At 44.0% G+C, this 12,430-nt stretch overlaps 1 protein-coding gene across 4 annotated transcripts in view; it reads right to left on the bottom strand.

Annotated features, from left to right (window-relative positions):
• ZSWIM5 (zinc finger SWIM-type containing 5) overlaps nucleotides 1-12,430 on the bottom strand; it is a 187,398-nt gene that overhangs the window by 12,154 nt on the left and 162,814 nt on the right. For all 4 annotated transcript variants that reach the window (NM_001445093.1, XM_084958268.1, XM_084958270.1 and 1 more), the window contains 5 exon segments: nucleotides 6,981-7,138; nucleotides 7,980-8,115; nucleotides 8,323-8,583; nucleotides 9,978-10,115; nucleotides 10,909-11,055. In NM_001445093.1, the coding sequence (NP_001432022.1) occupies nucleotides 6,981-7,138; nucleotides 7,980-8,115; nucleotides 8,323-8,583; nucleotides 9,978-10,115; nucleotides 10,909-11,055 (840 nt within the window).

Here is a 12,430-nt window from a genome sequence, read left to right as displayed (position 1 = left end):
ATCTTCCTACTGTCACTACAGTGTGCCTTTCTAGAATTTTACATAAATAGAATAACACAGTAGACACTGCTTCCTTTGGTCTAGCTTCTTTCACTCAGTATAATTATTCTGAGGTTCATTCATGTTGCAGTATCAATAAGTCATTCCATTTTATTAACAAGTGTGATGTCACTGTGTGGTTGTATCAGGTTTTAACCCATTCACCTCTTGATGGATACTTGGAGTGGTTCCAGTTTGTGGTTAAAAACAAAGCTCCTATGAACACTCATGCTAAAGTCTTTGTACCGGTATATACTTTCCTTTCTTTCGGGTAACACCCGATCAGTGGAATGGCAGGACCAAATGTGTAAGTGTCTACTTAACTTTTTAAGAAACTGACAAATGGTTTACCAAGGTGGTTGTACAACTTATGTTCCTACCTGCAGTGTATGAGAGTTCCAGCTGCTCTACATCCGTGCCAGTCTTTGACATGGCTGCTTTTTTTAAAAAAAATTATTATTTTTGTCTTTTTAGGGCTGCACTCACAGCATATGGAGGTTCCTAGGATAGGGGCTGAATTGGAGATGCAGCTGCTGGCCTATACGCCACAGCCACAGCAATGCCAGATCCAAGCCACATCTGTGACTTACACTACAGCTCACGGCAACACTGGGTCCTTTAACCCACTGAGTGAGGCCAGGATCAAACCTGAGTCCTCATGGACTGCCAGTCAGATTCATTTCCACGGAGCCACGACAGGAACTCCTGTTTGTTTTTAAAATTTTAGCCTTTCTCTTATTGTGGCTTTAATTTCCATTTCTCTAAGGACTAATGGTATTGGGCAGGTTTTCATGTGCTTGCTTCCCAGCAGAGGATCTCTGGTGGAATATTTCTTCAGATATTTGTCCATTTGAAAAAAAGCATTGTTCACTCTCTTATTAGTGAGAGTTCTTTACATATTCTGAATGCAAGTCCTTCATGAGATATGCTTTGCAAATATTTCTCCCCGTCTGTGGCTTATCTTTGCATTCTTTTTCTTTTCTTTTCTTTGCCGCTGTGTGAAGCAGCTTGATGTGAGATCTCAGTTCCCAGACCAGGGACTGAACCCGGGCCGCTGTGGTAAAAATGCTGAGTCCTCACCACGAGACCACTACCTAACTCCTCTATCTTTTCTTTTCATTCTTCATAGGGACTTTCACAGAGCAGACGTTCTTGATTTTGCTAAGTTGTAAGACTTTTTTTTATGGATTGTGCTTTTACTGTTATATCTAAGAAATCTTTGCTTAACTAAAAATGAAAATGATTTTATCCTGTGTTTCCTTCTAAAAGTTTTATAGTTTTAGCTTTTTTTTTTTTTTTTTTTTTTTTTTGTCTTTTTGCTATTTCTTGGGCCGCTCCCGTGGCATACGGAAGTTCTCAGGCTAGGGGTCTAATCGGAACTGTAGCCGCCGGCCTACGCCAGAGCCACAGCAACGTGGGATCCGAGCGGCGTCTGCGACCTACACCACAGCTCACGGCAACGCCGGATCCTTAACCCACTGAGCAAGGGCAGGGACCGAACCCGCAACCTCATGGTTCCTAGTCGGATTCGTTAACCGCTGCGCCACGACGGGAACTACAGTTTTAGCTTTTACATTTAGATCCTTGATCCATCATGAGGTGATTTTTGTTTAGGTTGCACCATTTGCTGAAAGACCGTCCTTTTTCTCAACTGAATTGGCTTTGGCCCCTTTATTGAAATAAACTGACCATACATGTGAGGGTATATTTTGGGACTCTACTTTCTTTCACTCATCTATTTATCTTTCTTTATACGAATAACCCTGTACGGATTACTACAGCTTCATAATAAATCTTGAAATCAGGAGGTGTTAGTCCTCCCGCTTTATATTTCTTTTGCAAAGCTGTTTTTGTCTTCTCTAGGTCCTTTGAATTTCCATGCTAAGTTCAGAACGAGATTATCAATTTCTGCCCAAAATTTGCTTGGGATCTCACTGAATCACACATCAATATGAAGAGAATCAACATTTTTTTTTCTTTCCTGGCCACACCTGCGGCATAAGGAAGTTCCCGGGGCCAGGCATCAAATCTGAGCTGCAGCTGCACAGCGGCCACAACGCTGGATCCTTATCCTATTGTGCCCTGCCAGGGACTGAAACTATGCTGCTGCAGAGACAATGCCGGGTTCTCAACCCGCTGTGCCACAGTGGCAACTCTGAGAATCAACATCTTAATCCTATTCCAATCCATGGGCGCAGCGTGTCCCATTTTTTTTAGGTCTTCTTTAATATCTCTCAGCAACGTTTTATGTTTTTCACCGTATTGGTCTTGTACATCTTTTGTTAGGTTTATTCTTGTGTTTCATGTTCTCTTGATGTTATTACAATGATAACTCAAAAAACTTCAATTTCTGATTGTTCACTGCTGGTATACTGAAATACCATTGATTTTGGTATGCTGATCTTGTATCCGGAAACACTGCTAAACTTACTATTAGTTCTAATAGGTTTTGCAGAGTCCATAGGATTTTCTACATAGACAACCATGTTTTCAGAGAATAAGGACAGTTCTGCTGCTTCTTTCTAATTTGAATACCTTTTACTTCTTTTTAGCGTCTCACTGCGCTGGTTAGAGCCATCAGTATGATGCGGAAAGAGACGAGGCGGAAGCAAACCTCTTGGCCTTGTTCTTGATGTTAGGAAGACACAGTTACTCTTTTAACCACTGAGTCTGAGGGTAGCTGCACCACAGACGCCCTTCACCATCTGAGGAAGTTCTCTTTTACTTCTAGTTTGTTGAGAGTTTCGATTGTTTTTATGAGAAATAAATGTTAGATTTGATCAAATGCTATTTCTGTATCACTGAGAAAATCACGTGGGTATTCTTTTTTTACTCTATCAGTATGGTGAAATACAGTGAATGAGTTTTAATTTTTTTTTTTTTTTTTGTCGCCATTTCTTGGGCCACTCCCATGGCATATGGAGTTTCCCAGGCTAGGGGTCGAATCGGAGCTGTAGCCACCAGCCTACACCAGAGCCACAGCAACATTTTTTATTAAGAATTTTTACACCTATGCTCATTAGAGATATTCATCTGAGTTTTCTCTTTTATAATGATTTTCAGCTGGCTTTGGTATCAGGATAATGCTGACTTCATTGACTGAACTGGAAAATATTTCCTCCTCTTCAATTTTTTCAAGAGTTTTTTTACAGAACTGTTATGTTTTCCTTAAATCTTTAGTAGAATTTACCAGTGAAGCCATTTAGGCCTGGAATTTCTTTGTGGGAAGGTTTTTAACTACCAACTTGATTTCTATTTATTCTTTTAAATGGTAAAACATACATAAAACTTGCCATTTTAACCATTTAAGGATACAATTCAGTGACATTAAATACATTCACATTGTCAGGTAACCATACCACTATCCATTTCCAGAACTTCCTCATTATCCCATTAAATAGTAACATCTTTCCCCAGCGTCTCTACCCTATTTTCTGCTTTGTGCGTTTCCTCTAGTCTACGTTCTGGTTCTATGAATTTCTGATATTAACTGTGACCACTACATTCAAGTGGTGTCTGGCATTTTTATCCACTCTATGGTAGAGTTACACTTCTTCCCTTTATGACGGATAATATTTTGTGGAGAGATACTTTAAGACTTATGCAAATATTCTGTTCCTCGTCAAATATTCAACCACTAGCCTAGCATCCACTCAAATTTATTCACGTGACGATTCTCGACACCCCATATAAGGAACTCATACAATGTCTGTCTTCGTGCATCTGGCTTGTTTCACTCAGAAGAATGTTCTCAAGGCTCATCCATGTTGTAGCATGTGTCAGAATTCCATTCCTCTTTCATGGCCAAAGAATATCCTAGTGTGTGTACATACTACATGTTGTTTATTCATCTGTTGATTGTTTTTTGTTTTGGTCTTTTTGCCTTTTCTAGGGCTGCTTCCCAAGGCATATGGAGGTTCCCAGGCTAGGGGTCTAATCAGAGCTGTAGCCACTGGCCTACGCCAGAGCCACAGCAACGCCAGACCCTTAACCCACTGAGCAAGGCCAGGGATCGAACCCGCAACCTCATAGTTCCTAGTTGGATTCGTTAACCACTGAGCCACGATGGGAACTCCTCATCTGTTGATGGATACTTGAATTACTTCCAACTTTTGGCTACTATGAATAATGCTATTAATGTTGGTAAACAGATATCTGTTTAAGTCCATGTCTTCAGTTCTTTTGGGTATATACTTAGCTTATTCTTATTTATTCTTTTTTTGCACTTCTTCATTGTCTTATTCTTTTTGAAATTTTTTTCTTTTTATGGCGAACCTGTGCCATATGAACGTTCCCAGGCTAGGGGTTGAATCAGAGCTACAGCCGCTGGCCTACACCACAACCACAGCAACACCAGATCCAAGCCACATCTGTGACCTATACCACAGCCCTCGGCAATGTTGGATTGGAACCCACTGAGCAAGGCCAGGGATTGAACCCGCATCCTCATGGATACTAGCTGGGGTTGTTACTACTCAGCTACAACAGGCTTCTATCTTCTTTATTCTTGAGTGAGCTTTGGTAGTTTGTGTCTATCAAGAAATTAGTCTATTTCATTTATTAGCATAAAGTTGTTCATAATATTCCCTTATTATTTTTTTTTTACAGCCACACCTGCAGCATATGGAAATTCCTGGGCTGGAGGTCAAACTGGAGCTACAGCTGAGGCCTCCGCCATAGCCGCAGCAACACCAGATCCAAGCTGCACCTGTGATCTATGCTGCAGCTTGTGGCAACACAGGATCCTTAATCCACTGGGCGAGGCCAGGGATTGAACCTGCGTCCTCACAGAGACAGTGTCCTAACCCTCTGAGCCACAACGGGACCTCCTCATTATCATTTTATTTATTTATATTTTTAGGGCCACAACCGCGACACATGGAAGTTCCAGGCTAGGGGTTAAATCAGAGCTGCAAGTGCTGGCCTATGCCAGAGCCACAGCAACACCAGGTCAGAGCAGCATCTGTGACCTACACTGAAGCTCATGGCAATGCCAGATCCTTAACCCACTGAGCTGGGCCAGGGATTGAACACGTGCCCTCATGGATACTGGCTGGGTTCGCTACTGCTAAGCCACAGTGGGAACTCCCTTATCATCATTTTCATTCTTTGTGCTGGGGTGTCATTTTTCTCATTCTTGATATTGATAATTTTTTTACCAATATCTTCACTTTTGTTTTTGAAAGATTTTCATTGGTACAGAATTCTAAGTCAAGTTTTTTTTTTAAAAGTACTTTAAAGATTTTTCTCCATTGTCTTATGGCTTACATTGCTTCTAATGTGAAACCTGCTCTCATACGTATCTTTTGTCCTTTGTATATAATGTGCATTTTTCCCCTCTTTTGCTTGTAAGACTTTCTCTTCTATCACTGGTTTTAAGCAGTCTGCTTATGGGTCTTGATACAGTTTTCTTCCTATTTCTTGTACTTGAGGTTCACTAAGCATCTTAGATCCGCAGCCATCCTTATCCTGAATCTTACCCTTATCCAGAATCTGACACCCCATGCCAGGCCACTGCCACCTCCATTTCCTACGTGGATGCCTACTGTCAAACTTACTATTTTTGCCAAAAAGATCTGTGAAAATGTTATCTTGGGGTAATTTAATTTGTATTTCTCAAGTGAGGCCAGGCATTTAAATTATTTAAAAGTATTTTGCATCTTCTTTTCTGTAAACTGTCTGATCATATTCTTTGTTCAGTTTTTGTACTGGCTTATTGATCACTTTTACAATTGTTTTATTTTTAAAATTTTTAATTTTGAGTTCCCAGGCCAGGGATCAGATCTGAGCCAAAGTTGTGACCTAAGCTGGAGCTGCGGCAACACCAAATCCTTGACCCACTGTGCCGGGCTGGGGATCAAACCTGTGTCCCGGTGCTCCCAAGACACCGCAGATCCTGCTGTGCCACATCAGCAACTCCAATTTATTGATCTCTTTTATACGATTTATCTGCATTTTTTATCTTTTCTACAATAAGCATACTTTTTTTTTTTTTTTTTTTTTGCAATAAGAAGACATAAAAGTTACTTGAAATTTTAAAAATGCTTTAAAAGAATCCATGTAATTTCCTGGTAGGAGAAAAATACTCACAGTCTATACTTAACAGCTAGTATTTTACTGTAACTTCTCAGGGGCTTGTTTTCACTTTTCTTTGTGATGAAACCTACATAGATAACTTGGAGTATGAGAGCTTTTAAAAGCCTGAGTCATGCTGGACTGCCTATCTTTTGACCCAGGGTCCTGGAAGAATCCTAAACTCTCAAATCCGTAAAGGGATGTGGAACTCCATCTTAGTCATCACTTTACTGGATCTTCCAATGGCCTGGAAGCTGACAGGTCATTGACAATGATTTTCATCTTAGAGATTTTAAACCGGAGGCTTAAAAAGGTAAAGCGACCTTACGGAAAAGTAGATTGGAAGTTACCTTAAAGACGGCCTCACGCTCTGTACTGAGTCCTACAAACAGTAACTACAGGAAAACTCCAGCTGGGACTCTGGTATTCATTCTATTTTCTTTTTTGTCTTTTCTAGGGCTGCACCCGCAGGCTAGGGGTCTAATCAGGGGTTCCCAGGCTAGGGGTCTAATCAGAGCTGTAGTCGCTGGCCTACGCCACAGCCACAGCAATGTGGGATCTGAGCGGCGTCTGCAACCTACACCACAGCTCACGGCAATGCCAGCTCCCCAACCCACTGAGGAGGTCAGGGATCGAACCCGCAACCTCATGGTTCCTAGTCGGATTCGTTAACCACTGCGCCATGAGAGGAACTCCCTCAGGTATTCATTCTAATGGCAGCAATCAAAGCGGGGATCCCTCTCGCTCTTGGTGCTCACAGGAGGGCAAACAGCTTCTCTTCTTCGGGAGACTGCAGGCTAAGCCTCTGACAGGCCACCACTGGGCAGCCCTGGGGGTGCTGGGGCCTGAGGTCTCTCTATGCTCACCTTTGGCAGCAGTCAGCATGGTGGAGGCCAGTTCACACTGCTGGGATTCCAAGTGTCCAAGCGTGAACCAGCGAGGGTAACGGCTGGGCACCACAGATACCATATGGTGAGGGTGGGAAGTGTCGCCTGCAGAAGTTGAGTTTTCTAGAACAGGTAACCTAGAAGACCCAGGGAGAGTCATCAGCTACCACCCAGACCCTTGCCATTCTGAGCCACCTTAGAGAAGCTTGTTCTCTTTACTGGGGAGGAACCTGGCAGGAAAGGGTTAATGAAGAACTTGGAAGGATTTCAAACCTATGGTGCTGTACTTAATATGAGGTGGGTTCCTGGCACTTGTAGAACTCAAGCTGGATAGTTCTTATTGAAAATAGGTTTGAAAGGCAGTTCGAAAGTCATAAGATTTTAAAAGTATGAGAAATATATGCCAAGTAAACCTGCACAGTGCTTTCTGGTTGAGCTGAGGAGCTCTCTCGGTCTTACAGTCTAACTGAAATTCTTCTGTGTGGTCTGCTGCATCCTAGAGGTCCACCTGCTTGAACCCAGGATCCTAGTCTGGTTTGGAAACAGGATGCCCAGAGCTCACTGTTCTCAAATTTTGACAGAGACTCATTTCTCCTTCTCGGATGTATCTGGTGACCTACGCCTGGGAACCATGATTCAGTTAGGCCTGGAAGGGCTCGCGCCCTTTGCGAGGCTGCCAAACTGGCCCCAGAACAAAGAGACTCAGGTCTTGGGTATTCCATATCTGGTAAAGTCTGGGGAACTTCCTCAGACAACCCACTGAGAATACAGCCAGGGAGCAAGTGTGTCACCAGCAAGGCATCCCAGATAGGAATCCTAGATCATATGAACATATCTGAACCATTTTAGGGCAGACTGGTGGCAGGTCCAATAGCATAGAGGAAGAGGGAAAGAGAAGAAAGTAAGATAAACAAAGAAAAAGACCAAGGGAGACTTCTGCTATGGTGGAGGCATGTGGGCTAGGAAAGGGCTACCCACCTCATGGCACGTAAGGCTAATTTGTAGGACAGGTCTGGATCGTGAGGAAGCAGAGCTGAGAACAAATACTTGGCAAAAGTATGCATGGGAACACTCTCTCGGTGGACGACTTCTCCCAGACCACTGAAGGGGCCTCCTGCAGGAAGAAGATAAGCCAGCCAGTCATTTATCTGTATGCCTTCATCTGCCTGCCTGGACTTGAGTCCTAGGATCCCGTTTGTGTTTGCTGGCCATGGAATCTTCACTACACTTTGTCAGAAATGTTGCTGTGTCTGCACTCAGAGAGGGGAACCCAGAGTCACAGGCTAAAGACACAAGGGACCACAGCTTCTTCTCTACTTACCTTCCAGTAGTAAGATGCACTGTTTCTGCAGTGTTTGCACGAGCTCATCATCCAGATGCAGCTCTTGAAGTCGACTCAGGAGCTGCTCCTCATTGCGGCACACCTTGTCCTGTGCATAGAGGCCTTCGGGCATCACCCTCTGTTGACCCATCCCCATTAGAGCAACTTCCAGGGCCAAGGACAGGTAGGACTCACTGCCGTTTGGGCTGCCTGCAGCCACAGGCACATGTTGGTACACCGGGGGTCTGCTTTCATTCATATCTGAGGACAACAGGGCACCAGATACATTAAGTCAGAGCCCATGGATTTTTCAGCCTCTCTCTCCCTCCCACTTTGGTATACAGCATGGTCAAGGGCTAACACAGGGAAGCTGAATCAAACACCAGAACAGTAAGAAAAATAAAATATACTGAAAAAAGGTTACATAGGGTTACAAAGATTCCCAGGCTCCTTCCTAACAAATGAACTGGCTAGGCCAGTTGGGGAAGTATACATTATACTAATCTTTTGCTAGAATGTTAGGTAATACTCTAATTATCTCTGTCTTTGCCTATCTCTCTCACTAGAACGTAAGTACTTTAAAGGAAAGAGACATTACCCTATTGCCCAAGGTGCCTCCAGGGCTTGGAATATGGCAAGAGCTGAGTGTATGTCTGTGGTGAATAATCCCAAACCATCTCAGGTTTTCAAGACGTAATAAGTGCCACTGTGCATATGAAACAGGGCAAGGATGAGGATTCCCTTTCCAGGTGATGAGAGGGAGGACAGGGCCGTCCTGGCCTGCACTGGGGCCACTCCTGTATCTCTACCCGGAGAAATCGGAATGCATGCAGTTGAACCATTACTTCTGTGACAATTGCAACTTCTATATTATTATTACTTTATATGTTCCACCTTTGGAATCAAAGTTTCAAGAAGAGAGCACAGGTTTAAAAGTCAGGCTTAACTTCTCTCCTGTCTGCCTTCATCCATCTGGTAAATATTTACGGAAGACAACTAAATGAGAAGTGTGACACTAAGAGCTGGGATCCCAAAGACAAAGAGGCCATCACTTCTGCTGTGAGGGACCTGACCCTCTAGGGAGAGCTGCTCACTTGTAAATAAACCGCAATGCAGTGTCCTAAATACAACAGATGTGTGTATGCAATATAGTGACGGCACGGAGGAAGGAGGAACCAATTCTGTCTCAGGTCCTTGCTACGTTGAGGCGCTATCAAATTACTTTCCTTTGATTTCACATTTGTAAAACTGGTACAAGACCACCAAGAAGGAGAACATTCAAGGGGAACACGACAGTATTATGTGACTGCAGGGAATGTACACACACTCCTGATGGAAATTCTTTCCCACTTCCAGATGCCCTGAGGACGTGGCCTCTGACTCCTCAAACCCCTCTAGCTCTTCTTATTCCCCTTGGATGACTCTCCAGGCACTCACCCAGTGGGGAGGTGAGAGGCACGAAGGAAGGCTGAGGCTGGCAAAGTAAAATGGGTGAGTGGGACAGGGCCAGGCCACAGGGTGGGAAAGAGCAATCCCAAGGAAAGCGCTAGTCTGGATGAGAGACAAAGAGGCTGCAGGAGGGGTAAACCAGCCTCTGTCAGGGAGGAGAGGGCTCCAAAGGGCAGTTGTAGCTTGCTTCAGGCTGCCCCCTGTACCTGACACTTCCAGATAACCATCATCATTCAGGCGGCAGGCCTCCGTCAAAGTGAGAAACAGGCAGCCGATGGGATCCAGTGGGTGGCCCACCCAGCCTTCCAGGTTTGTGATGGTTGTGGTTCCTCTCTGCAACAGTTCTGGAAACAAGCAGGACAAAGTTTTAGAGAGTGACAGTGACACAATGCTCTCTGTCCCTGCCCGGGCTCTTCATCAGTCTCTTTCAGGCGCTGGCCCTGAGACTCAAAGTAAAGCTTCCCTCACTGTCCTGCCTTGGGTTGATGAGGCTGGTCACAAGCTCTTAGCCAGCTTTAAGGCCAGGTGGCATGCATTTAGACTGCCTGCTGACAGCACCCACTCAACGCTTAGACATACCATTGAGGTTTTTTTTTTGTTTTTTTTTTTGTCTTTTTGCCATTTCTTGGGCTGCTCCTGCGGCATATGGAGGTTCCCAGGATAGGGGTCGAATCGGAGCTGTAGCCACCGGCCTACGCCAGAGCCACAGCAATGCGGGATCCGAGCTGCGTCTGCAACCTACACAACAGCTCATGGCAACGCCGGATCGTTAACCTACTGAGCAAGGGCAGGGACCGAACCCTCAACCTCATGGTTCCCAGTCGATTCGTTAACCACTGCACCATGACGGGAACTCCAGCATTGAGTTTAAAAAGGGTCTTCTCATACCAGATCTTAGTGGGCCTAACTGCCCTATGAGAGAGGCAGGCCAGCATTACCACTCCCATTTTACAGATAAGAAAACTGAGATTCACAGACGTAAACCGAGGCATTCCACACAGCAGGGAGAAGGACCTGGAATCCCCAGCCCCTGCCACACCGTGAAACTCAATGAAAATTAAGTACTAGGCCTTGCAGCCCCAGAGGGTCCTTGTCAGCTTCAGCCTAAGGCGTGACGATGGCTCCTGATCACTCTACCTTTCTTCTGATGCTTGTAGATTTCCAGCTGTCGCTGCTGCTGCAACCGCAGAGTATTGATAATGGCCACTGTGAGTCTGAGAGCCTCTTTTGGGTAACCGTGGGAACGCAGGGCATCAACCCGAGCACAGGCTGTAGGCACATGCTCTACCAGATGAGAAGAAAATACTTTTGTTTGAGATACACTTTTAAATTAGGAAAATTCATGCTTGACAAAGGGAGACTGTGTTCAGTTCAGCTCCTCAAATTCGACCTGACATTTACTGTGTAGCAGAAACTGTATTTTACCTTTTAGGGATATAAAGCTGAATAAGTCACAGGCACTATCTCCAAGGAGACACCTTGCAGCCTCGGTGCCACAGCTTGGAGGAGAAAGGGACACACAACTAGGAACTTGTACTATGGGAACCCAATGTAGCAACTAACTGCCTTGATAAAGGGAAAGCCTTCCTTCCTTCATCCGTCTTTTGTTTCCTGAGAACCTATTAAATGCCAGGTAGCATGCTGCTCAAAGGGAGTATAAACGTGAGTAAGAAATGGTCACTTCCCTCAAATAGCTTGCAAATGATGCATACACAGGCCACTGTAAAACAGTTCAAAGGAAATGATGTGGTAGAAATGGAGACAGAAAAAAATAATATTTGGGCTCTATGCTTTGCAGGCAAGCACGATTTTAAGTAGGTAGGCAAACAGGGAAAGGCAGTTGAGTAAGAGCATAAAAAAATTCTATATAGCACATCTTCAGCGTATGGGAGATAGTTCCAGGTAGAGTTAGGTTATGTGGCTAGAGACAGCCTGCAGAGGCAGCGTCTAGAATGTTAAGAGCTTGGAATGTCATACCAAGGAGTTTGGATTTACTTTAGGCAGAAGAGAGGACTCCAAAGGCTTATGAATGGGGAAGTGACCAGAATGAGATTTATGGTTTATTTTGTGATGTCTTTTACCACGACATAAACATTTATAGAAATAATTGCAGAAAATTTAAAAATACATCTAAACAAAATATAAAATAAAAATCAGAGATAACCAGGAGTTCCCTGGTGATGCAGCAGGTAAATGATTTGGCTGTGTTACTGCAGCAGCTTGGGTTGCTGCTGTGGTATGGGTTTGATCCCTGGCCCAGGAGCTTCCATATGCTGTGGGTGCAACCAAACACCACCCCCCCAAAACAGAGATAACCATTATTTCCAGTTTTATATCTTTTTATGAAAAAAATACATATATATCTCCAGACTTTTCTATTTAATTTTAATAAAAATGGGATACTATAATTATTATTTCGTAGGGGTTTTTCACTTAATAGCACATTGCAAATATTTTACCATATCATTAAATATACTTCTTTTTTTTTTTTCCCTTTTCCTTTTTTAGGGCCACACCTAAGGCAAATGGAAGTTCCTGGGGTAGGGACTGAATTGGAGCTGCAGCTACTGGCCTATACCACAGCCACAGCAATGCCAGATCCGAGCTGCATCTGTGACCTATGCCACAGCTTGCAGCAACGGCAGATCCTTAACCCACT

This window comes from Sus scrofa, chromosome 6, assembly GCF_054392235.1.
Source record: "Sus scrofa isolate SSC_HxYL_T2T_F1_AM1 chromosome 6, Sscrofa_HxYL_maternal_Yorkshire_Landrace_v2.0, whole genome shotgun sequence".
NCBI classification, from domain to species: domain Eukaryota; kingdom Metazoa; phylum Chordata; class Mammalia; order Artiodactyla; family Suidae; genus Sus; species Sus scrofa.
This window is presented reverse-complemented; position numbering and strand designations above follow the sequence as displayed.